General features: G+C 44.9%; 1 protein-coding gene across 3 annotated transcripts in view; it reads right to left on the reverse strand.

Annotated features, from left to right (window-relative positions):
- The window catches only part of C7H1orf112 (chromosome 7 C1orf112 homolog), a 414,829-nt gene that overhangs the window by 196,203 nt on the left and 190,912 nt on the right, over positions 1–27,714 (reverse strand). For all 3 annotated transcript variants that reach the window (XM_040359710.1, XM_040359708.1, XM_040359709.1), the window contains exons 17-18: positions 7,965–8,150; positions 3,963–4,085 (exon numbers count right to left, since the gene is read on the reverse strand). In XM_040359710.1, the coding sequence (XP_040215644.1) occupies positions 3,963–4,085; positions 7,965–8,150 (309 nt within the window). The remainder of the gene's footprint in view (positions 1–3,962; positions 4,086–7,964; positions 8,151–27,714) is intronic.

Raw genomic sequence — 27,714 nt, forward strand, 5'->3', positions numbered from 1 at the left:
GTCCCTCCCAAATTTGATGCGGGAATTCGAAGAATATGGCCGGCTGGCCAACCTAAAAATTAACTTTACAAAATCTGAGGCGATGGGAGTGGGGATTCCACAACAGCAACTAAGACGACTTGAACAAGACTTTAAACTGAAATGGACGAATGTAGCATTGACATATCTGGGTACGCGCATCCCGCCGAAACTCTCTGACATCTACAAACTTAATTTCCCCCCCTACTTAAGACAGTCCAACGACTACTGAATGAGTGGACCACGGGACTACACTCATGGTTCGGGAGGAACAGCATCCTAAAGATGACTATACTGCCGAAATTTATATACTTGATACAGGCTCTCCCCATTCACATCCCGGCGACATACTTTAAGCAAACGCAGACCGCATTCGGGGAGTTCCTGTGGGCAGGGAGGCGACCCCGGGTGCAGAGAGCAGTACTCTATCTACCCAAACTAAGCGGGGGACTGGCCATGCCAAACATAAAAACGTACTACCAGGCGGCGCAACTTAATCGGCTCATAGACTGGTGCCGTCACAGATCACTCAAACTTTGGCCCCGACTGGAACAGGAACAGAGCGAGGTCCTACTGAGACGCGCCCCGTGGTGCCAAACCCTACAAAGAATAGACGTATACCAACACCCGATAATAGGAAACACAATAAAAATCTGCTCCAGACTGCTGAGACAGGGCCGTCTTGCGTCGGAAAGTTCACCCCTGCGCCCTATTCTGGGCAATCCAGACTTCACGCCCGGTCTTAACGATGCCAGGTTTACCACATTAAGCGAGTCGGGTTATTTCCAGGCCTCACACTTCAGTGAATCGGGCAGGTGGAAGACGCTAGCGCAGTTGATGAACAGCTCGAGCAGTTTCCGACTGGACTTCCTGAGGGCCGGCCAACTAAGCCACTTTCTTAAGACCATGACACCCCCCCCCGCGGGCCGTACCCTTACGTCACTGGAGGAGATGTGCGAAGAGACGGGAGCGTTACCTCACGCGCTCTCGTTGCTTCATGCATTGCTAGTGGAGCCCCCAGAAAGCTATCAACTCCCGAGCCTAGGGAAGTGGGAACAAGACCTGGGAGCCCAATTCACAACTAATAAGAGACAACATATCTTAACATTCACGCACAAATCATCGATCTGCGTTAGAGTCCAGGAGACTAATTACAAGCTTCTGACAAGGTGGTATAGAACGCCAGTCGTGCTGAATAAACTGTTTTCAGACGTATCGGATCTTTGCTGGAGATGCCAGCTAGAGAAGGGGACTCTGATGCACATCTTTTGGACGTGCCCACGCATTAGGCCATACTGGGAAGAAATCAGGCGAATCACTCAAAAATTCACGGATCGAAGGGTGCCGGATGATCCGGCATACTTTTTGCTCCACGCGACAGACACCCCGGCGCGGATCTATAAAAAATCCATTGTAAGACACTTGCTGGACGCTGCTAAAGCCTGCGTTCCATTGTGCTGGAAGTCACCGCACCCACCGACTGTATCCATGTGGCTGAGGAAGGTGGATGAGATTGGCTGGCTAGAAGATTTGGTCCTTTCAAAACAGGATAGAAACGAACAATACTCTCAGACGTGGCAGCTCTGGACAATGTTCAAATACTCAGAGGAGGGCCAGGCCCTCAGAGGTGAACATCAGACCCCACAGTTAGACTGACTCTCCTGTGCCTGCCCCGAAGCCCTCCTGAATGCGGGGCCGGGGCGGCCACTGGAAGTAGAAAGCCAGATGTAACTGGATGTCCATGGTCGCGAGACACCCCCCCCCCCTCTTTTTTCTTTTTCTCTACCCCCTCCCTCACCCCCGCTTTTCTAGCTAACCTTATATTCTCACTTTGCTGGTCTGCCTACCTGAGCAGTTCCGGCATTCTTCCTTCCTTTTTCCTAACTAATTTCGCTCTCAGAAAACGGAAAAGATATGGGAGGCTGGGCCACGGTTGCAGACTGTTATGTTTAGGCGATGCCACTTGAATTTATACACATGTACACTGACTACAGCTGTTGTATTGTTATTGATGTGGTTCATGTGGACCAGCCTTGTATGTTGTGTAAATAAAAAAAAAAAAAAAAAAAAAAAAGAAATCAGTACTGTGCCTGTAAGCTTCTCCCTGCGAGCCTGTGAAGATGCAGATGTCTGCCAAAATCCCCTGCTCCTGGGGGCTGTACAGCGTCTCTGGTCATGGAACAGGAGATTTTGGCAGACATCTGCATCTTCACAGGGAGAAGCTTACAGGCACAATACTGATTTCGTTTTATGCTTGAATACTTTTAAATTGTGGTACGCACAATATACAAAGGGGATGTTGTTTTGGGCTTAATAAATTATTTTAACTGTATTACACTGTATGAGTCTTTTTCCATTATATGTATGCGTTTGGAACTTAACATTCCTGCTGGTGGAGAAGTGCATCTTCCGGGAGATATACACAGACATATAATCCAGGCCCTTTTTATTCAATCTTGTGGTGAGTGCATCCCCAACAGGGGAGTAAACATCCCCCCACGTGGTGAACACCCCCTTGGTGAAAGGAGCACTTAAAGGACTAGTTTGTGTGTGATCCATCTGCACTATCATCATATGCCTATGAGTTTATCATATCCATAGAAGAATTTTAAACGCCGTTTAAAAGTAGCGCTGCTACAGTTCTATATAGACCCTTTGGGACTTTTTACAAAAGTTTTATTTGTTTTATCTTTTACTGGTTTACGATTATTGTCATATTCTTTTAACAGCAGCTGCAATTTACACATATTTATTATTCGGTTACCAATCACTTTGAATTTACGTCCTAAGCGCTGAGTAGTGCTATATTGTAGGAGGGGCGCCATTAGCACTAATTTTGAATTGTTAGCTCTGTTTCTGTGTGCTGTGTGAAGGGGAGTGTGTCCCTTGCCTCTAATCAGAGCTCAGAACTCCCCTCACTCAGATATGTAGCGTGTAACTTCAGCTTCCTACCCCCTACTTTCTGAGGCACCTTTCAGTATGCATAGCGAGAACTCATGTTCCACTCATGATTTTATGGGCACCATTTTCACGCAATTTCATCTTTTGCGCATAGGGCAGCTCATTTACTCAAATAAGCTGCCCTATGCGCGTTTGTTGTGGCAAAGAAGCTCAGGGACCAAATATTGGCTCTGTGCCAGAAGCATATTTTTCACGCCTGACAATTGTGGAAAATTCCCACTGCGTTTGGAATGTCATTAAGGATGAATGCCACCCAAAACACCTCCAAAAAACTTTCCTATGAATCAGGAAACAAATGCGGGAAACTACTAGCCAGGGCAGTCAGGAAACAGAGACTTAACGCATACATCCCTCAAATCGTAGCCCCCTCAGGACAAAAAAAGACCACACCTACCGAGATAGTGACAGAGTTTAGAGACTTCTACTCTTCCCTCTTTAACCTTCCGGTAAACCCCCCGAATGACTCAACGATTTGGGACTATCTTTTGTCCTCCCAGATCCCCCAGCTGTCAATGGAGGTGGGGACGGGAGGATCCCATTACTATGGAAGAATTACAGAGAGCGGTGGGTGGGATGAAACCGGCCAAAGCTCCTGGCCCTGATGGGTTTACTTTGCAGTACTACCGAACACTTCTACCGCTTTTAGGCCCTCCCATGGTGAAGATGTTCAATGGTCTAGGAGAGGGCACGCAAATTGCCACGATTTTGGATTGCGAGCAGAAACATGCCAATCCTGGCAGCAATTGCCAACTGCCTAATGGTGAATGGGGCCTGAAAGCTCAGACAAGCTGTATAAATTCTGCACTCAATGGCTATAGAGAAGAGATGACGGCAGATAAAGAGGTACGACTTACTATATGTAGGATAATTTGTTTCATCTCTGTGTATCACCTGAAGCTAGTCACTTCACTGGGTATATGTGGTTTCCAACCACTTTAAATTACTATATCAACACTACTCAAAAATTGTTCCCTATATTTTACCTGCTTTTGAAAAAAAAGAGGAACCAACTGGCCTATAATCGCAGCCACATCAGAGTGCTGTTCGGAATCAAGTAACCTTCCAGAAGAACGGCATGCCATCAACAGTGCAGATAGTGACACATTCTGTGAAAATTAAAAATCATACCATTAAATATGTAACAAATGAAAATGCAAGATTTATTTCTTGATCAACTATGATGCTTACTAGCTACACACAGCTACTGCTTTACAAGCAGATTCTGACTTAAATAACTTTCCCTGCCACATCATATGCCTCATGCACACAGGCATTTTTATAGAGTGTAAAAAGGGGGGTTATCGGGGCAGCCGGGAGGCACTAGTGCAGCATACAGTCCACTGCCAGCAGTCTGTCAAAATCTATGAGAGGATGCAATACACGGCAACTGTATACAGTTCCAAGCGGAACTCTCTTACATGGCAGCATGCATACTGGGACGCACAATTTCTGCATATGGGACATAAGTTCTTGTTCGCATATGGCACAGTACGCGACTACCATTCAGAACAGCGTACGGCCACATGTTGCAGCCTCTCATTGATTTTGACAGGCTGCTAATAGTGGGCTGTATGCTGCACCTGTGCCTTCCCAGATTTATGCTCCATGGGCAAAAGCTTCCATGTGCAGGAGTCCTAAATGCTTTTTTAACGACTTCAATAGCAGACATTTTCACCCCCTTCCTGCCCAAGCCACTTTTAAGTTTTCACCACTGCCACACTTTGTACGACAATTAATCAGTCATGCAACAGACAGAGCTCTTTATGGTGGTGGCTTTCTTTTAGTGATATTTAATCACCCCAGGTTTTTTATTTTATGCTATATAAACAAACGGCGAACAATTTGAAAAAAAGCTAATTTTTCTTTGTTTCCGTTATAAGATTTTGCAAATAATCATCTTTCTTTGACCACTTTCACACTGAGGTAGCATCGGCGGCAAAGCATCGCTATTTTTAGCGGCACTTAACTGCCAAATTCGCAGCACTATTCGGCCACTAGTGGGGTAGTTTTAGAAAGGGTTAAAAACCACTCGCAAAGCACCTCGGCAGAGGCGCTTTGCCGGCGGTTTAGCCACGGTGTCCCATTAATTTCAATGGGCAGGAGGGGTATACACACCATGCCAAAGATGCGGCTAGCAGAATTTTTTTTTTACCCTCCTGCTAGCGCACCGCTCCCAGTGTGAAAGTCCTCAGGGCTTTCACACTGGAGACAAAGCAGCGGCTGTGTCAGGTCGGTTTGCAATTGCTATTTTTAGCGCAATAGCAAAACGACCCAGTGTGAAAGGGGTCTTAAAGCGGAGTTCCACCCAAAAATGGAACTTCCGCTTTTCAGAACCCTCCCCCCCTCCGGTGTCACATTTGGCACCTTTCAGGGGGGAGCAGATACCTGTGTAATACAGTTATTTTGCTCCCACTTCTGGGCATAGATACCCGTGTCACCCGCCGGTATCTACGTCACTTCCGGTGCATTCTCAGTCCCCCCGGCTGTCTTCTGGGAGACATGCAGGTCCCAGAAGACAGCAGGGACCAGTAGGATAGCGCAGCGCGAGTCGCGCATGCACAGTAGGGAAGCCGCAAAGCCTTCCCTTGCCGAAGAGGGCAGTGGTAGCACCCGAGAGCCAAGCGTTAGATCGGCTTTGGGTGCCTACATCGCAGGCGCCCTGGACAGGTCAGTATTTTAACAGTCAGTAGCTGCAGTATTTGTAGCTGCTGACTTTACAAAAAAAAAACTATTCGGCGGACCTCGGCTTTAATAAATTTAGGTCAAAATGTATTCTGCTACATTTTTTTTGTAACAAATAACCAAACAACAAATGCGCTACTGGAAGAATATTCAAACATTCCCATAGACACACTCCTAAACCTTGTGGACAGCTTTCCCAGAAGAGTTGAAGCTGTTATAGCTGCAAAGGGTGGGCCAACTCAATATTGAACCCTAAGGACTAAGAACGGGATACCATTAATACGTGTGTGTGTGTGTGTGTCAATACGTTTGGTAATATAGTGTATATTACATAGTTTTTAAGACCAACTTTCACACATACTAAATCATTTACACTTAAGTGCAAATGATTTAGTATGTGTGAACATTAGAGAGTCTATAAACTATGGAATATACACTATATTACCAAAAGTATTGGGACACATGCCTTTACACACAAATGAACGTTAATGGCATCCCGGTTTAAGTCCGTAGGGTTCAATATTGAGTTGGCCCGCCCTTTGCAGCTATAACAGCTTCACCTCTTCTGGGAAGGCCGTCCACAAGGTTTAGGAGTGTGTCTATGGGAATGTTTGAATATTCTTCCAGAATCACATTTGTGAGATCAGGCACGTATGTGGATGAAAAGGCCTGGCTCGCAGTCTCCGCTCTAATTCATCCCAAAGGTGCTCTATCGGGTTGAGGTCAAGACTCTGTGCAGGCCAGTCAAGTTCCTCCACCCCAAACTCGATCATTCATGTCTTTATGGACCTTGCTTTGTGCACTGGTGTGCAGTAATGTTAGTACAGGAGGGGGCCATCCCTAAACTGTTTCCACAAAGTTGGAAGCATGAAATTGCCCAAAATTTCTTGGTATGATGATGCCTTCACTAAGAACTAATGGGACCAAGCCCAATCCCTGAAAAACAACCCCACACCATAATCCCCCCTCCATCAAATGATTTGGACCAGTGAACAAAGCAAGGTCCATAAAGACATGGATGAGTACATTTAGGCTGGAGAAACTTGACTGGCCTGCACAGAGTCCTGAAATCTGCACGATAGAACAACTTTAAGATGAATTAGAGTGGAGACTGCGAGCCAGGCCAACATCAGTGCCTGACCTCACAAATGCACTTCTGGAAGAATAATCAAATATTCTCATAGACACACTCCTAAACCTTGTGGACAGCCTTCCCAGAAATTTTGAAGCTGTTATAGCTGCAAAGGGTGGGTCAACTCAATATTGAACCCTACGGACTAAGACTGGGATGCCATTAAAGGTCATGTGCGTGTAAAAGCAGGTGTCCCAATACTTTTGTATATTTGAAACCGGATCAGTCCTGATGTAATGACTGCCCATCTCATTTCTTGAGGCCCTACCACATCATAAAAGTACAAAATATCCCCTTTTTGGAAAGTAGACAGTCCAAGGTATTTAGCAAGAGGAACACACAGCATAGGCATACTTATAATTACACCCAAAAACACATTCTGATATGCTGTGTGAGAATGTTTCACCCCTAGCCACATAGAGGGGCCTAAAATCCAAAGAGCACCTTTGGGGTTTCAAGGAGTGTAAACTTACGCATCCATTTTCCTGGACTACCCATCACATTTTTGGAGGCCCCAGAGCACCAGGACAGTGAAAACACCCACAAAATGATGCCAGTTTTCAAAGAAAATATTCCAAAGTATTTTATAAGAGGCAAAATTAGTCTTTGGGAAATAAAAATGTTTGCGACAAGTTTATGGAAAATTAATGAATGAATTCAACTTTGTGTTCAGAGGGTGGTGATAAATGGGGAGTACTCTGAATGGTCAGGGGTGGGGTCCCCCAGGGTTCTGTGCTAAGACCAATCCTATTTAATTTGTTCATAAACTACCTGGAGGATGGGGCAAGTTCAATCTCTGTGTTTGCCTACGATACTAAGCTAAGCAGGGCAATAACGTCTCTAGTGGTGATCAAATACCACTAAAAGAAAGCTTTATTTGTGGCAAAAAAAAGGACAATTTTATTTGGGTACAGCGTTGCACGACCATGCAATACTTAAAGTAACGCAGTGCCGTATCGTAAAAAAAAAAAAAAAAAAAAAAAAATGGCCTGGTCATTAAAGGGATAAAACCTTCCAGGGCTGAAGTGGTTAAATAAGCAGAGCTACTTATACAACTGAAGAGTAGGGAACATGCAAATTACAAACTGTGTCTGCATTCTAGAAAACAGCAGTTTCCTTGCTGGTTTGATATAAAAACTAATTTGAACAAATTAAAAAGAAAATGATTTACCAGTTTTTGCAACTCTTCTTGTGTCTGCATGCTATCCAGACATGTTTTGCACTGCAAGAATGCAGTTTTATAAAGGCTTTTCTTCACCTGAGAACCCCAAGCACTTGGCAGAGATGAAAGTGAAATGTGTTGCCAGAAAGATAAATTTTCTTCTTGCTCTGGAGGAAACATTTTGACAAAAGACACCTAAAGAAATGACACATGTATAAAAGATCACATTAACCAGTTTAAGTTCTTGCAGATGTATACCCCCTACAGACCATAGCATTTTTTACATTTCAGCTCTCAGACTTATTGTTTTGGTAATGCACTTGGTATTTATGATGCCAAAACATTCTTTCCCTTGGCAATATTGTCTAGCGAAAATTCTTTTCTTTTCTTTGCAATCTATGGATAAAACGTATTTTTCTATTTTTACCAATATTAGTTTTGTAACAGCCAGGTTTCCAGTAGATATAAAGGGCACATTTTATTCTATAATTTGTCTTGTTTATAAGGACACTAAAATAAGATTTCTATCAATAAAGCACAGTACCCACATTTTTTATTTATTTTTCTTCAACCTGCAAGGTTGCTTTAACTGACATCATATGCAAAACAAAGGTCATCCCTTTGAACCAAAATCCCACCCATTGGGATTGTCCATGCATCAAGTCCTTGTCTGATGTTTGTTACATATTATATCAAGTCACTGTATGCGAGATACCAAATTGCACCTCCCAAGACCAATGTCCAGTTGTAAGAAGAGACTTTTGTGTTTCTTCATTTAACGTGAGCAGTTATGCCCTTTCTTTAGAAGTCCACTGTAAGTCCATCTAAAATCGAATGGACTAGAGAAATGTGTCATATTATGAGAAAGGAGAATGTGACTGCACAACTACAGTACATGATAGATTTGAGAACAGAATAGAAGATTTCTCCACAAAAGGACCCCGGTCCTAACGATTTAAGACACATAGTTCCACTTTCTTCTTAGGGTGACCTTTCAATCTTCTCTTTTCGTATCTCTTGTACCTTTCTGCACACCCAGCTCATTACTTTACTCTCCCACACGTTTCTTAATTTATTCCAAACCTCCTCAAACTCGTTTCACCTTCCTAGATATCCCTGGAGACATTAAATGGTAACACCTTCAGCTTTGGATATGTAAGCAGGTTTGCAAATCACAGCATAAAATGGAACATATCTTTGTGTGAACATTTTGCTTCTAAATTTCCACTACAGGTTTACTATAAAATTGTATTACCCATTGGTGTCTATCCTATATCACATTGTACACTGATAAATGAATCAAAGTAGTTAAAATGTAGCAAAATAATGCTAAACAGTGCACATACTGTTCTAGAACAACAATTTACATTATCCAATACAAAATGTACCACATACATCACAAACATCCAATTTGTCAGCCAACACCTCCCGTTAAATATGTCCAGGGAGCTGTAGGGAAGCAAAAGGAGAATGGCATACTACACATGCCAAAAGTATGTAGATACAATGTCTTTGGGCATGTAGTAGTACAACCAAGGTCTACATATAGTTGGGTATTAGAAGCGCACCAACCCCACCCCCCAAAAGAAAAATCCCATTTACACACTTTACATTTTTCAACTTCACCTCTACAAATATGTAACAGGCCATTCTTGCAAACATCACCGACACCCAAAAACATGTTAAATCTACATGAGAACAATTACATTACATATTCACAGTAACAAGAATTCAACAAGATACTGCCTTGGCAGGTACCGTATATTTATTCAAGAAACTGTAAGCAACCATTTTTCACTGGCAAACACCAAAAATGTGTCATATCAAAAGTATAAAATCGTTCTTAACCACTTGCTGACCTCCCACCGTGGATGTACTGCTGCAAGGTGGCTCGGCTGCACAAATCGTCGTACCAGTACAGTGATTCGTGCACTATCTTTCATGGGGCATGCACATGCTCCGATAAACCAGCAGGGGGGCAAACCAGCAGGGGGGCCAATCAGCGGGTCTGGCAGACTCTATGTCCACCAGCCGCCCGCGATTATTTCCCGCAGAGACAGAATGGGGATCTGCCGTAATAAACCCGGCAGATCTCCATTGCGTCAGGGGAGAACACTGAGATCTGTCTTCCTGCTAAGCAGGAAGATGGGTTTGTGCATTTCCCCAGTCACACCGTTCGAAAACACAAACAGGGAACACATTTAACACCTTGATCGCCCCTAATGTTATAACACTGGCAGGGACGGGGTTAAGTACAACGTCAGTGCACATTTTTAGCACTAATCACTGTAATAATGAAGTGTTAAAAATGTCAGTTAGGTGTCCAATCTGTCCACCGCAATGTCGCAGTCCTGCTGAAAAAAATAAATAAAAAAAATCACTGATCGCCCCCATTACTAGTAAAAAATTAAAATTAAAAATGCCATAAATCTATCCACTATTTTGTAGACGCTATAACTTTTGCGCAAACCAATCAATATACACACTTATTGTTTTTTTTTTTAACTATGTAGAAGAATATATCTTGGCCTAAACTGAGGAATACATTTGTTTTTTATTTTATATATATTTTTTTTATTGGATATGAATTACACCAGAAAGTAAAAAAAAAAAAAAGATTTATTTTCAAATATGGCATTTTGTATTTGTTTATAGCGCAAAAAATAAAAACCGTAAAAGGTGATCAAATCCAACCAAAAGAAAGCTCCATTTGTGGTAAAAATTTTGTTTGGGTACAACATCGCACAACCGCGCAATTTTCAGCGTAACGCAGTGCTATATCGCATAAAAATAGGATTTTTATAACAGCTTACCTGTAAAATCCTTTTCTTGGAGTACACCACAGGACACAGAGCCTTAAATCATTACATAATGGTTGTATGGTCATCAGAGGTGATTGGACACTGGCACAACCAATAAAAAGACAGTTCCCCCTCCATATAATCCCTCCGATCAGGGAAGTACCTTAGTTTTGTAGCAAGCAATAAGGTTCCCATAAGAAGGGGGGACCTCTGTGTCCAAGAAAAGGATTTTTACAGGTAAGCGGTTATAAAAATCCTATTTTCTTTATCATACATCACGGGACACAGAGCTTTAAATCATTGCCTAATGGGATGTCCCAGAGCAATGCTCAATATGAAGGGGGGGGGGGGGGGGGCCCCAGATCCGAGCCGGTCGTAAACGGACAAGAAGCCCTAGACTGCTGCCTGCAGTACACTGCGCCCAAAAGGCAGAATACTCATGTCCTCTTACATCTATTTGATAGAATTTGGTGAATGTATGGACTGAAGACCAAGTTGCAGCTTTGCAGATCTGAACCATCGAAGCCTGGTGATGCACTGCCCATGAAGCACTCATAGCTCTGATCGAGTGCGCCTTAAAGGGGTTGTAAAGGTAATTTTTTTTTCCCTAAATAGCTTCCTTTGCCTGAGTGCAGTCCTCCTTCACTTACCTCATCCTTCGATTTTGCTTTTAAATGTCCTTATTTCTTCTGAGAAATCCTCACTTCATGTTCTTCTGTCCAACTAAACACTGTAATGCGACACTTTCTCCCTGGTGTGCAGAAAGCCTCTTGAGGGGCGAGCAGGAGTGTCAGGACGCCCACTAACACACAGCTCCTTTCTCTATCTGCAAAGTAGATAGTGTCCTGACCCTCCTGCTGACCCCCCTCAAGAGGCTTTCTCCACACCAGGGAGAAAGTGTCGCATTACTGTGTTTAGTTCCAGACAGAAAAACAGGAAGTGAGGATTTCTCAGAAGAAATAAGGATAATTAAAAGCAAAATCGAAGGATGAGGTAAGTGAAGGAGGAATGCACTAATGTAAAGGAAGCTATTTAGGGGGAAAAAATTACCTTTACAACCCCTTTAACAGAAGGAGGAATCTTGTTCCTTAAACCATAAGCTTGAAAAATAACTTGTCAAATCCATCAGGCAATGGTGGATTTTGATGCCTTCTTGGGACCATCTGCAATACATACACCTTTACTGCTCTCACTACACCTAGAGTGCAATAACTTTTCCTCCACTGTTTGGAAAAAAGGAAGGCAAAGTAATATCTTGATTGAAATGAAATGTCGACACCACCTTTGGTAAAAAGGTTGAATGGGGTGGTAAAACAATCTTGTCCTTGTGACAAATTAAATAAGGCTTTTTTCAAGAAAGAGCTGCTAATTCAGATACTCTTCTAGCTGAAGAGATAGTAATCAAAAAGGCCAATTTCCTGCTTAAAAGAATCAGTGGAATACGGCGAATAGGTTCAATAGGTTGCTTCTGCAACACAGACAATACTAAATTCAGATCCCATGGGCATAAGGGAGACTTGACTGGCGGATTGATCAATCCGCAGTACCCCCTGAATGAAAGCCCGAACTAGGGAATGAGATGGCAGCAGTCTTTGAAAAAAAAGACTGATAGAGCCGATATTTGCCCCTTAATGGTACTAAGGGCTAATTTCATATCCAACCCTAACTAGCAAAAGGCAAGAATCCTACTTCTGTCATATCTTTGAGGATTCCATTTGTTCGTTTCACTCCATGAAAAAGCAGAGTTAGATTCTTACTGGTAACTCTGTTTCCAGTAGTCTTCCAAGGCAGCCCTTGAGAGATGAAGCTTTTAGAGGCGGTCCCTCAGGTCCCTGGTCAGTCATCCCCGAGAACCGAAGGCCGGAATCTGAAATGATATAGAATACACAACACAACCCCACAAGGTTAGACATTTTAGGGTGGGATCGTGCTGCTTTGGAAGACTACTGGAAACAGAGTTACCGGTAAGAATCTAACTCTGCTTTTTCCCCAGTCTTCCAAGTCAGCCCTTGAAAGGATAATCAAGAACTCACCAGATCTAGGGTGGGACAACAGCTTGGAGGACTTTCCTACCAAAAGCCTGGTCCTGGCTGGAAATCAGATCCAGTCTGTAATGCTGCACAAAAGTCGAGAATCTTGACCAGGTTGCAGCTTTGCATATTTGTTCTGGAGTGGCTCCTGCCTTTTCTGCCCACGAGGCTGCTGAAGCCCTTGTAGAATGAGCTTTAAGTTCTTTTGGCTGTGTTTTTTCCATAACACTAACATTCCAGAATAGTCGCCTTGATCCATCTGGCGATTGTATTTTTGGACGCTTGTTTGCCCTTTTGTTGACCGGCATATGAAATAAATAACGCATCTGACGTTCTGAAGTCATTGGATACTTCTAGGTATTGAAGTAGACACCTTATGACATCCAGGAAGCTTAATTCTTGCTCTTTACTGTTTTTTGGTGAACTGCAAAATGAAGGTAAAACTATATCCTGGGATTTATGAAAAGTTGTCGTCACTTTTGGAGTAAATCCTGGATCTGTTTGAAGAACTATTCGATCATCATAGATCTTCAAAAAAGGTTCTCTAACCGATAAAGCTTGTATTTCTCCTATGCTTCGTGCCGTTGTGATGGCTACGAGAAAAACAGTCTTTAAAGTTAATAATCTCAAAGATGTTTCTTACAGTGGCTCGAAAGGAGGCTAGGAAAGGACGACTTCTTATCTGCTGTTCTCTCCAAATCCTCGTCTAGGCCGGACCCAAAAAGCAAATCTTCTGTGAAAGGTAAATTGCATAATCTTGTTTTGGATGCGGCATCACCTGTCCAGGTTTTCATCCAAATTGCATGTCTTGCTGCGACAGCTAGTCCACCTGACCTTGCTGACAGTTTAACAGACTCTGCAGAAGCATCTGCAATGTAACCTACTGCTTTGGAGAGTACTGGAAGCGTCTTCAGGATCTCCTCTCTAGGTGTCCCATTCTTGATATGGTCATGTAACTGGGTTAACCAGAATTCCAGGTTTCTTGCCACACAGGGGGTAGCTAGCGCTGGTTTTAGGCTAGCGACACTTGCCTCCCAGGCTCTTTTTAGGATGATATCACCCTTCTTATCCATGGCGTCCTTTAAGTGCCCCATGTCTTCAAAGCCCAACAAAGAATTTTTAGAGATTTTGGAAAGTGGTGCATCCAGTAATCGCTTTTTGTGACTTGCCGCAAAATGTTTTTTTTTTCTCTGGATCTGTCCAGGACGCCTGGATCTGTGCAGGACGCCATGGATAAGAAGGGTAATATCATCCTAAAAAGAGCCTGGGAGGCAAGTGTCGCTAGCCTAAAACCAGCGCTAGCTACCACCTGTGTGGCAAGAAACCTGGAATTCTGGTTATCACCTGATGAACTGAGAACAACTTGGAATTCTTCTTCCTCAGACCCTGGTACATTGGGTCATGCTTGGAAGGTTCTTCCTTTTCATGTTCAATTTCCAGGGTTTCATAAATGGCCCCAAGCAAATCATCCACATCCTCAAGTGACAATTTGAAATTGGGTCCCTTTCTTCTTTCTTCACCCCCCCCCCCCCCTCCTGTTCTGGTTCTGAGTCGTCGCTGGCCACCACGCTAGCTGCGCTGCTGGCTCCCTTACAGACTCTTGCGACCCTGATGCGGCTTCCGATCTGGGTGAAGCTATAGGAGAGGGACTTCCACAAGGAATTGTTGGGGTTTTGACCTCTGTTATAATTTTTGTTGAGATCCTTAAGTGAAAGGAAAGTGGGGTTACCCATTTTGTTTTGGGTGGTCTGGTCTGATATAGGAACAAGGGAGTATTGGACTTTATTTTCCTATTAGACTGAATCATTTTAAATTCTTTTATATTACAAATTCTCGTTTGTGAGAGCACAGGAAACTTAAAGCTTGCGGCTAAGCTGTTTTGCAGAATGTGTGAAACATTCTTTTCAAAGTGTGAAGTACTGGCTAAAATTTTATAGACATATAGATTTTATAAACAAAGGCCCAGATTCAAGAAGCAATTGCGCCTGTGTAACCATAGGTTACACAGCGCAATTGCTTACTTGCTCCGGCGTTACGAATGCTCCTGATTCAGGAACATCGTAACGCCGACTGCAGCCTAAAATCTGCGTGGCATAAGGCTCTTGTGCCACGCATATTTTAGGCTGCATTCTTGCGATGACCGCTAGGGGGCGCTCCCATTGTGCTCAGTGTATAGTATGCAAATTGCATACTAACACCGATTCACAATGTTGCGCAAGCCCTGTGTACGCAAGTTACGTAGTTTCCGTACGGCGTGTTTAGCGTAAGGCTGCCCCTTCTAAATAGTAGGGGCCGCCAATGCTAAAGTATACCCGTCGTTCCCGCGTCGCGAAATTTGAATTTCACGTAGTTTGCGTAAGTGATTCGTGAATGGCGCTGGACGCCATTCACGTTCACTTGGAAGCAAATGACGTCCTTGCGACGTCATTTGCCGCAATGCACGTCGGGAAAGTTTCCCGACGGAGAATGCGCTCTACGCGGGAGCGCGCCTAATTTAAATGATTCCCGTCCCCTACGGGATCATTTAAATTGCGTGCTCTAGCGCCGGGCAATTTTGCCGGTGCGCCCGCGCAATTCACGGAGCTTCTGCTCCTTGAATCAAGGGCAGCAGAGCAAATTTGCCGGGGCGCAGGGCAAAATCGTTGCCCTGCGCCTCCGTAAATAATGCGCAGATCTCTTTGAATCCGGGCCAAAGCTTATTAATTAGTGTGAGACAATGGTCAGATGAGTAATATCTCTGAGCTAATTGTGTATTTTAAGAAATTTACTAATATGGTATTAGGAGCTTATGTGAACAATTTTGGTATAAGATATATACTGTAAGAAATATTGTAACCTGATTGGTTGGTCCACGAAGAGAGGATGTACCTCAGTTTTTAATAAAACCAGCCGAATCCCGGAAATAAATTGCAATTTTGCTACACGATACATGTGTCAGTGTCTTGCCGATTACCCGATCGATTGTAGGACTCCTCGTACCCAAAGCAGAAAAATAGCAAACCTTACATTAAGGTGTTAGCCATCTCATCTCTTACAGATCCAAACAATTTTGCATACACATCTTCAGACTGCTTTTTAACCAGCATGTCAATGCAACCTTTGCATAGCGGTTCTGTATACTCTAATGCTAACTTGTTAGCACATTTTGCACACCGCTTTTTGTGATTGGGTTTTGGGTCCTTAGGCGTTTTCACCTGTTAACAGATAAAACACAGGGCCCCATGGCGGTGAGATTTACGTACACTCCACCATATCACACTACAGACCACACCCGGTGACAGTAGTACCCCTGTAAGACCCCCCCAGCTAAGCTAGTGCCATCACCAACTAGTTGCTCTCCCCTTTAACAATGGATACAAAAGGTCACCCACTGGTGCCTACCTGTATCCTGCTGGTACACTCGTTTCCCGAAGCCTGGGTTGATGGAACTTCATCCTCCTCCTGCATTCTGGGCACCTGTGGCATCCGATACTATCGTCCGCAGCCGTCCACGTGTTTGTACCAGAGCCGCCATTCATTCTCCCCGCGCCTTTAAGGGGTAGGACCAGGTCCCCGGCGCACGTCGATGACGTCATCCCTCCCCGGACGTGACGCCCCTCGTCTTCCGGATCAAGCTGGCTTCCCACGTGGGTACACGTCCCCCCGCCGGAGCCTGCCAAGGGGATGCCGCACCTCCGCCTCTCTCCACGCCTGGGCACAGAGGGAGAATGAACCCGGGACACCTCCTACATCCAACACAGAGGGTTGCCCGTGGCCATGAAAAAAGACCGACCTCCACCGCTATCTAAATGGCGCTGGTGAGTCCCCTGACCCCCTGCCATACCGAGGCTCCACTGTGTCTCCCAGGTTCTGTTGTGCCTCCGCAAGCTGCGCACAAACCACCGCTGCTACGTAGACACTTCCACGTCAGCCCATGGGAGATGGAGCCCCTCTTCAGGTCCCTGGCAACATGTCTCCTCCGGGTGGAGGAAACACTAAGACTGACCAGGGACCTGAGGGACCGCCTCTTAAAGGGTGAAAAATTAGTGGCAATGTGTTTCCTGACTGAGGGGAGGAGCTCCATCTCTCAAGGGCTGACTTGGAAGACGACTGGGGAAACATATGTTTTCCAGACTCTATAGTAAATAAGCCTGAAAGCTGGCTTTCTGGCATTAAGTGTAGAAAGCACTGGACCCGAGATCCCTCATTTCTACAGAATGTGGGTTTTCAGCAGCCAAGCCATCAAATTTAGCTCTTGTAAGGAAGGATGGAACACTGGACCTTGCGACAGCAGGTTGTGACGAAGTGGAAGCTTCCAAGGTTTTTCTACCGCCATCTTTATGATTTTAGGGTACCAGGATCTTCTGGGCCAATTTGGGGCCACTAAGATTACAGGAATTCTTTCCTTCTTGATCCTGCAAACTAACCTTTGTAAGAGAGCGATCAGCGGAAACGCATATATCAGTGAAAATTTATTCCACGGAATTATTAGAGCATCCGATCCGTAGGCCAGAGGATCTCTCATCCTGCACACAAAGTTGTCCAACTTCTTCTTGAACCTGGAAGCTAGCAGAGATTGGATCTTCCTGTTCCATGTGGCTAAGATACTGCCTTGAAGTAGTCTCAAGTGAAACTGGGCGTAAGGGATAGCCTCAAAGGAGGCTACCATCTTCCCTAGCAGCCTCATGCAAAGGCGAATAGACGGCTTTTTCTTTGCCTTGACCTTGTGGATCAGGTCCTTTAGCGACTTGATCTTTTGTTCTGGCAGGAATACCCTGCCTTGGGCTGTGTCTATGATCATGCCCAAATACTCTACCCTTTTTTGGGCTTGTAGAGAGAATTTTTGTAGGTTTACAATCCATCCCAACTGTTCCAGGTATTTTATTGTGGTGAGCACAGCGTGATCTAATCCTGCCACTGACTGATCTATCACAAGTAGATCATCTAGATAGGCCATTACTGCTATGCCCTGTACCCTCAGATTTGCCAACAGAGGGGCTAGTACCTTTGTAAATACCCGTGGGGCGGTAGCCACCCCAAAAGGCAGAGCCACAAACTCGAAGTGCCGATGTTCTACCACGAACCTTAAAAATCTTTGGTGCGCGGGATGGATAGGCACATGTAAATATGCTTCCTTGATGTCCATCAACGCCATAAATTCTCCGCCTTGTAGGGAGACGACCACTGATCGAATAGTTTCCATTTGGAAATGGTGAATGTTCAGAAACTGATTTTGAGATCTTAGATCCAGGATGGGTCCGACATCTCCATTTGGTTTTGGAATCACAAAGAGGTTTGAATAAAAACATGAACCTTGCTTCTTTAGGGGTACTTCTGTGATCATCCCTTGGGACAGCAAGTGATCCAATCCTTTGAAGAAGAACACTCTTTTTAGTGGATCTTTGGAGAGCCTTGAGCTTCGGAAAGCTGGGAATTCCAGTTGGTATCCTAAGGATACTTTGGATACTAGCCATCTGTCCTGGATTTCTGTCTGCCATGCCGCTGAAAACTACCGAAGTCGTCCCCCCACTCGGCAGAGCGAGGGCACCCCTTCATGAAGAGGTTTTGGGGTTTTGCTTGCTAGCCATTGAACCCTACACTGCTTCTTGTTTTTCTGGGCTTGGTCTTCCTCAGCGTTTGTGGCTGGCTGAAAATGCCGTCGCCACTGGCTGGAGCTAGATCTACCAGGAGCCGGGGAGATAAAACACTTAAAACAAGGACACTTTTTTTTCCTTTTTCTCTGGTAAAAGGGTAGTTTTACTGCTCGATATCTTTTGGATATATTTCTCCAAATCTTCCCCAAAGGAGGTGTTCACCATGTAAGGGGAAGCTGGCCAAAAGCTTTTTGCATGGAGCTTCTGCTGACCAATGCTTCAGTCAAAGAATTCTGCGCATAAGCACCAGCTGCAGCATGAGGCGGGATGCCTGTTGGATAGACTCTAATGGCACCCACTGTAAAACATAAGGCCCTAGGCATATTCTTCCAAAATTTGACCTGTTCAGCAGTCAGATCTTTCATCCCCTGTTTCACCTGGTCCTTTAAGACCTGACACATACCCACCGCTGCTACAGCAGGTTGGGTTACTGTGCCTGCCAGGAGGAAGGATGATTTTAGTAACGATTCAAACCTTTTTTCAGAAGGATCTTTAAATACCTGGGCGGTTCACACTAGGGCGACACGACTTCCAGCGCGAATTTCAGAGGCGACTCCGACACGACTTGAACATGAACCACAGGGCGATCTGGGGCGATTTACAACACTACTTGAAGTCGTCTGCAGGACAGGAGACTTTCCAGTGGCCAATAAAACAACAATCAGCTCTGGGAGAGGGAGGGGGGCAGGAGAGGTTTGCCTGAGAAATGTATGTTATCTTCCTGGAAAGTCGCTTCAGTTAAGACAGTGATCCGACTTCTGAGGCGACTTCCATTGAAATCAATGGGTACAAATCGCCTACAAGTCGGATTAAAGTAGTACAGGAACCTTTTCTGAAGTCGGATCGCCTTGAGTCGTGTGTATTAACACCGCTCCCATTCACTTCCATTGTTTTTCTCTACAGCACGACTTGGGACGACTTGAGGCGACATGAAGCGACATGAAGTCGAGGCGACATGAAGCGACATGAAGTCGGATCGCAAGTCGCCCCAGTGTGAACCGGCTCTAAGAGTCGGTTCACACTAGGGCGACACGACTTCCAGCATGACTTTCAGAAGCAACTCCAACACGACTTGAACATGAACCACAGGGCGATCTGGGGCGATTTATAACACGATTTGAAGTCGTCTCCAGGACAGGAGACATACCAGTGGCCAATAAAACAACCATCAGCTCTGGGAGAGGGAGGGGTTTGCCTGAGAAATGTATGTTATCTTCCTGGAAAGTAGCTTCAGTTAAGACAGTGATCCGACTTCTGAGGCGACTTCCATTGAAATGAATGGGTACAAATTGCCTACAAGTTGGATTAAAGTAGTACAGGAACCTTTTCTGAAGTCGGATCGCCTTGAGTCATGTGTATTAACACTGCTCCCATTCACTTCCATTGTTTTTCTCTACAGCACGACTTGGGACGACTTGAGCCGATATGAAGTCGGATCGCAAGTCGCCCCAGTGTGAACCGGCTCTAAGGCTTTTGTTTACAGAAGAAATCGCTGCATCCACAGAAGGTAGACTCCACTTATTGGTAAACTTCTCCTCCATAGGATAAAGCACTTCAAACTTCCTAGGAGGAGAAAAACACTTGTCTGGGTTTTTCCAGTCTGCGTAAATCAGATTCTCCAATAAAGGATGAATCAGAAAGGCACAAGCAGCCTGTGGGGATTTTAACAAACCCAGAAAGGAGACAGGTGATTCAGTTAACTCCTTAGAGTGTAATCTGAATGTGGAGCGCACTGCTTCAGTACAATATTGCACCTGTAATTTTAGCACCTGAGATGAAGAAAAAGGTTCCTCTGATAGCTCTGATCCTTCAGAGTCCTCATCCTCCTCAGATCTTTCTGCAAAGAGATCTAAAACAGGAGGAGATCTGCTTTGCATTTTGTCCTTTTCTGAGGACTTTGCGATTAACGCAGCGATTCTCCCTTAAATTGTTTAAGGCTGTTGCCAAAGTGTCTTCAGTGACATTTGCAGGCACAGGCACCACAGGAGAGGCTGCAACTCCTGAAAGAGGTAATGGCTCATCCTGTATAAATATTTCAGGTATTACAGGAGATGAGGGTACCGAGCAGGCACGAGCAGGCGCGGCTAGAACCTCCTGTCTCTGGCGGCGATGCTTTTTCTCCCAGAGCTGCTTCTTTGGGAAGACATAATGCTAAGCAAAGCCAAGGTACCAACAAATGCATATACTACTGTGCTAGTTTAGCAATCTACATATAAGTATGCAACTAATAACACACAGTTTCATGCCAGTGTGGGTGTCTTATCCTTTGGGAGTGCTCAGCCAACCACATGGTAATCTTACGTACCCTTAAACGCTGCTATTTCCCTTGCAGGGAAGCTACAGATATATTAGGTTTGTTTCTTCATGTCTGACCGTCATTAAAAGCATGCCATTGAGGCCGGACCCCCCTATACTGAGATCGTCATAAAGTGCGCGCGCGTCCTAGGGGCATCCTCCGCACCCCTGTGTGGTTCATGGCGTTGTCCTGTGTTTGGAGATCCTTCAGCTTTCTAAAGAAGAGGGCAATACAGAGCTTGCAGCGAAAGGAGTGTGCTTGTCATTTGGACTGACACGGCTTTGGTATTTTGGTGAGTAAAAACTCAGCTCTTTACTCCCTCCAGTGGCGGCTTAAAAAATTACACCCACTCTAAAATAGGAAAAAAGTCCCTAAGTTTAAAACCTAGGACTTTTTCCTAACTCACCTTGTCCCCGCCGCAGGTTCTCTGCCAGGCAGATAGCAATCTTACCCCATCTCGGCGGGGTCTGCTTGCCAACCTTCAGGGGTATGGGTTCCTACTTAAAGGAGACCTCTTCCCTGGGCCTTGTAAAAGACGCTTACCAGGACTTTTAGCGTATAGAGTGAAAGTGCTGGACCCCAGTCCTCTGGAGAGAGACATTAAAGGAGCCACCTTGTCCAGGAGGTCCGAATACCATCCAGTTTTGGCGAAATATAATTACCGTATTTATCGGCGTATACCGCACACTTTTTTGCCCTGAAATTCAGGGCAAAATCGTGGGTGCGCGATATACGCCGACACCCGCGCCAAGTTTGAACTACTGCACCGGCATATACCGAGTGCAGTACACTCGTGTATAGTCGGGCAGGTTTGGCTCCTCTCGCAGTCACGTCCTGGACGTACAAGGACACACAGGACGTGACCGCGAGAGGAGACGAGCCTGCCCGACTATACACAAGTGTACTGCGCTCGGTATATGCCGGCACAGTAGTTCAAACTCAGCGCGGGAAGCGGAGATCGAGCGGGGAGGACACCGCAGAAGGACGCCAGACCCGACGAGGACACCACTGAAGCCGCAGGCGGACGTCGGACCCGATGAGGCCGCTGCGCAAGACACCAAAACTAAGTACTAAAATCTTTTTTTCACAGGAATGCGGGTCCACTTTAGAGGTGCGCGTAATACGCCGGAGCGAGCAATACCCCGATAAATACGGTAAGTGTCTTGGATGGACCCACAGTGTAGCTCTCTACACTCATAGGGCTTCTTGGGCAGAGCTTTCTTCAGCACATTTTCCTTGCGTCCAACACCTTAGACACTGGCGAAAAAACTAAGGTACTTCCCTGATGGGAGGGGTTATATGGAGGGGAACTGTCTTTGATTGGTGACCATACAATCCATTATGTAATGATTTAAGGCTCTGTGTCCCGTGGTGTACGATAAAGAAAATGGCCTGGTCATTAAGGGGGTAAATCCTCCTGGGGTTGAAGTGGTTAAAAAGCCACTGAATGCATCAGTAAGTTAACCACTTGACCGCAGGAAGATTTACCCTCCTTCATGACCAGGCCATTTTTGCAATAAGGCACTGCATTATTTTAACTGACAATTGCGTGGTCATGCTGTATCTAAATAAAATACAGCGCCTTGCAAAAGTATTCACCCCCCTTGGCTTTTTACCCATTTTGTTACATTACAACCTTTAGTTCAATGTTTTTTTTTAATCTGAATTATATGTGATGGATCAGAACACAATAGTATAAGTTGGTGAAGTAAAATTAGAAAAATATTTACATAAAACCATTTTTCAGCCTAGGTTCACACTGCTGCGAATTCAGAATCGCGGTAAAATGCGATTTTACCGCGATTTCGCGGCCGCGATTTCGCCGCGATTTTGGCAGAAATTTAATGTAAATCGCGGCCCAAAATCGCAAAAAGTAGTACAGGAACTACTTTTTGAAATCGCAGATGTGGCGTCGCACTGATTAGGACAGTGCCATTGCCGACAATTGCCGCCGATTTGAGATGCGATTTGACATGTCAAATCGCATCTCAAATTGTTCCAAATCGTACCCAGTGTGAACCAGGGCTAAGAAATAAAAAACTGATTGGCATGTGCGTATGTATGTGCCTTTGTTATGAAGCCTATAAAAAGCTCTGGTGCAACCAATTACCTTCAGAAGTCACATAATTAGTGAAATGATGTCCACCTGTGTGAAATCTAAGTGTCACATGATCTGTCATTACATATAAACATCTTTTTGAAAGGCCCCAGAGGCTGCAACATCCAAGCAAGAGGCACTAACCAAACACTGCCATGAAGACCAAGGAACTCTCCAAACAAGTAAAGGACAATGTTGGTGAAAAGTACAAGTCAGGGTTGGGGTATAAAAAAATATCCAAATCTTTGAGGATCCCTAGGAGCGCCATCAAATCTATCATAACCAAATGGAAAGAACATGGCACAACAGCAAACCTACCGAGAGACGGCCACACACCAAAACTCACGGATCGGCCAAAGAGGGCATTAATCAGAGAGGCAGCACAGAGACCTAAGGAAACCCTGGAGGACCTGCAGAGTTCCACAGCAGAGACTGGAGTATCTGTACATAGGACGACAATAAGCTGTATGCTCCATAGAGTTTGGATTTATAGCAGAGTGGCCAGAAGAAAGCCATTACTTTCAGCAAAACACAAAATGGCACGTTTTGAGTTTGCAAAAAGGCATGTCGGAGACTCCCAAAATGTATGAAGGAAGGTGTTCTGGTCTGATGAGACTAAAAAACTTTTTGGCCATCAAAGAAAACACTGTCGGGTGCAAACCCAACACATCACCCAAAGAACAGCATCCTCCCCCAGTGTAACATGGTGGTGGCAGCATCATGCTGTGGGGATGTTTTTCAGCAGTCGGGACTGGGAAAATCGGTCAGAGTTGAAGGAAAGATGGATGGTGATATTCTTGAGCAAAACCTGTATCACCCTTTGTGCGATTTGAGGCTAGGGCGGAGGTTCACCTTCCAGCAGGACAATGACCCCCAAAACACTGCTAAAGCAAAACTCGAGTGGTTTAAGGGGAAACCTATCTCTTCACAGGTGAGGCAAAAGGCACTAGAGCAGTCTTCCATTGCATGCAATCATGCCTTCCCAAATGGCCATATATAGAGACAGGGATTACTGCACTTAAAAATGAATTGAAATATATTCACATACAAGTAAATTACATATCCTTCCAATTTAACAGTTTCAGGCTGCAAGGCTTGCGCCTTTCTTCAGATCTGAACAAGCATGATACAACAGTACTTTAACATATTTTTTCGTCTACATTTTTAACCAGGAATCAATTAGATACTAATGAAACAAAAATGTAATCAAGTAAAGAAATTTGTACAACTCCATCCTAAATCCTAGAGAGACAGCAAAACGAGATGCAATCACCCTCCAACATCACATAGAAAGAATTCCAGTAGCAACCGATTACCAAAAAGGTAGATATATGTATACAAAATTATTATTATTAGTGGATAATATCAGAAGAGTAACCCTATATATACACATTTTTGGTAGAGGTGCGCATCTTCACTGGTGTCACGATTTGATTAGGATTATTCCATTAACGGTACGTTTCGATTCCATGATGCATCACCAGTAAAGGGAACTCTTAAGCCTCATACACACGATCGGAATTTCATCGGACAAAGCGTTAGACTTTTGTCTGAAGGTCGTTGGCCAGGAACTTGTATTGCATACAAACGGCAAAGAATTGTCGGCCAACAAACACAAAACAACATTTTTTTTTTCAGTTCTTTAGCGCCACCCTTTGGACAACTTCTGCTAATGTTGTGTTATGGTGAGCATTGCTTCTGAGCAAGCATGTTTGTACTTTAAAGTTTTGTCCGACGGACTTGTGTACACACGATCGGAAAATCCGACAACACACATTTTTTGGCGGACAATTTTAAAGCATGCCATCTCACATTTGTCTTTGGAAAATCCGACAATTGTCCGATGGAGCACACAAACGGTCAGATTTTCCGACAACAGCCTGTCATCACATAATCCCTGTTGGATAATCCGATTGTGTGTATGAGGCTTAAAGGTGTGAGCATACTGTGACAGGAAGTCAGGTAAATCTGGGGGTGTTGTCACAGACGGGAGAGACATTTCTGCCTTGTTTAGAAAATTCACCATTTACTATCAGGTGTCGGCTGCAGAGGTAGCCAGAAAGGTTTAAGGACGTCGGATAGCTTCAGCTGTTCAGAATGAGGCAATTAAGGCCTCTATATGTTGTCCAGAGGACTACTACTGAATGCTGCATCCTGAGGCTTGTTGAGTTAAGGAGAGCAGTGAGCTGAGGAAGACTTCTGAAGGTGAAGTGGTTGTTGATATTTTTGCTGTGTGATAAAAAAAATCAAAAAGACTATTGTTTTCTGCTGGAAGACCAGCAGTGTCTGCCCAGCAGTAGGCTGTGCCAGACTCCATAGGTAGGTTCCTGTGTTGTGAAGGTAGACGGCTCAAGTGGCCAGGGTTTATTTTATGTTTTGTTTTGTATATGCTGTTTGGATGCTTGCACTTGTTTCCAGCAATATGGAAGAATAAACCATAATCCTTGTTTTTCAACCACCCTCGGCTGCCTCTCTGTATAGTTCAGTGTGTAGTGAACCCACTCAGGAGGTCACACACCCCCGCTACCGAGCTAACCCCTTACACATGGTGGAGTGCCGTGGGCAGTTAAAGTAAAGCCAAAATGGAGGAGATACTGAAGCAGCTGGCTATAGCAAATGCAAATCAACAGCAGAAAAATGCAGGTTTACAGCGGAGTCTTGCATCCCACAAGAGAGGACCAGAAGGTTGATCTGTTACCATTGCCGGGAAGAGGGACATGTAGCAGCGGTTTGCCCAGCGGTTGATGAACCCATGCAGTGTGACTTTGACAGAGAGACGACAGTCCCTTTTTGCAACCACATGCACTGCAGTAAAGGGCAATGAGAAACCTTTATGTAGAATGTGCTTAGATGGTAAAGATGTTGTGGTATTGTTGGATTCAGGTAGCATGGTCACCTTGGTGAAAAGTGATCTAGTGGTGGGAAAAACCTTACATCCTAGGAAAAAAGCTGTAGTTTGTGTACATGGGGACACTCGAGAATATCCGGCGACTACGGTTTCCTTTGAAACCTCCCTCGGTAACTTGTGTCACCAAGTGAGCCTAGTTCCCCGACTGCCACATGACGCCATTGTTGGAAGGGATTTCCCAAAGTTCTAGGAACTCTGGGGTTGCCCAGATTCCCCAGTAAGTGGTTCTTCTGAGCCTGAACCATCTACTCCAGAATCCTCTAACTGTGAGGATTCTCCTGAGTTTCCGTTCTCAGTCTTAGCAGGGGAAACACCAGTCCCTAGGGAGGAGCCGGCTACCTTCGAAGAGGAACAGCGGCCGATAGGGTTTGATGACCTTGCTTATCACTGAGCAATTGAGGGATCCCACATTGCTAAGAGCCCGGGAGAATGTAGTGAACATAGATGGGGAGTTAGTTAACCCTGACGAGAGGGTTGCCCTCCCTTACTTCATTATTGAAAGGCACCTGTTATATCGAGTGTCACAGAGCATAGAGGACACCATTGAGCAACTGGTAGTGCCTAAACTGTACCGCAAGATGGTGTTGGAACTGGCCCATGGGCACATTCTTGGGGGACATTTGGGAGCAGAAAAAACCTGGGAGAGAATCATCCAGAGGTTTTATTGGCCTGGGATCACTAAGGAAGTGTAATGCTCTTCCTGTCCAGTGTGTCAGAATACTGCACCCATGCCACATTTTCGCAGTCCGTTGGTACCCCTGCCAATTATTGAGGTCCCTTTTGAGAGGATCGCCATGGACTTGGTTGGCCCCTTATTGAAGTCCACTAGAGGGCACCAGCACATCTTGGTAATAATGGACTATGCCACCCCTTACCCAGAAGCGATTCCTCTCAGAAACACCTCTGCTAAAACCATTGCTAAAGAGTTATTTCAGGTTTTCAGCAGTGTGGGTCTCCCTAAGGAAATCCTAACTGACCAGGGCACCCCGTTTATGTCTAGGGTGACTAGAGAACTTTGTAAACTCCTGAAAGTGCCCCAATTACGTACATCAGTATATCACCCTCAAACAGACGGGTTAGTGGAAAGGTTTAATAAAACCTTAAAACAAATGTTGAGGAAGGTGGTGGATAAAGACAGAAAGAATTGGGATTATCTGCTCCCTTATCTGATTTTTGCCATAAGAGAGGTTCCCCAATCATCCACAGGGTTCTCTGCGTTTGAGTTACTGTATGGGAGGCCCCCCCGGGGCCTACTGGACATTGCCAGGGAAACATGGGAGAGCGAGAGTTCCCTGCATCGAAGTGTGATTGAACATGTGGCACAAATGCAAGATAGAATTGCCCAAGTGATGCCGATTGTGAAGGTACATTTAGCCCAAGCCCAGTTGGCTCAAAGGATTTACAATCGTGGGACCCAGGTCCGTTCCTTTGCACCTGGTGATAGGGTGTTGGTGCTGGTCCCCACGGTCGAAAGTAAATTCCTAGCCAAATGGCAGGGTCCCTATGAAGTGTTGGAGAAAATGGGGGTGGTGAATTATAAAATTAGCCAACCGGGAAGACGAAAACCTGAGCAGCTCTATCACGTGAACTTGTTGAAACCATGGAAGGATAGAGAGTCCTTGGTCGCTAAGACTACCCGATCTTCTGCTCCGTTTAACCTGGCTGTCCCTGAAGTTGGGATAGCGGAGACTCTGTCCAAAACTCAGCAACAGGAGGCTAAAAGAGTTTGTGCTCCGAAATAGGGAGAAGTTTTCAGACTTGCCAGGTTGGGTCTCCGGAGTTGAACATGACATTATAACCACACCAGGGGATAAGGTCAAGTTGAAGCCCTATCAAATTCCAGAAGCCCGGCGAGAGGCAATTCGCCAGGGAGTAAAAAAAAATGCTTGAGCTAGGGGTGATAGAAGAGTCAAATAGTGATTGGTCCAGTACCCAAACCAGATAGAAGTTGGCGGTTTTGTAATGATTTTCGCCACCTGAATAAAATCACTAA

Source organism: Rana temporaria, chromosome 7 (assembly GCF_905171775.1).
Source record: "Rana temporaria chromosome 7, aRanTem1.1, whole genome shotgun sequence".
Classification (NCBI taxonomy): domain Eukaryota; kingdom Metazoa; phylum Chordata; class Amphibia; order Anura; family Ranidae; genus Rana; species Rana temporaria.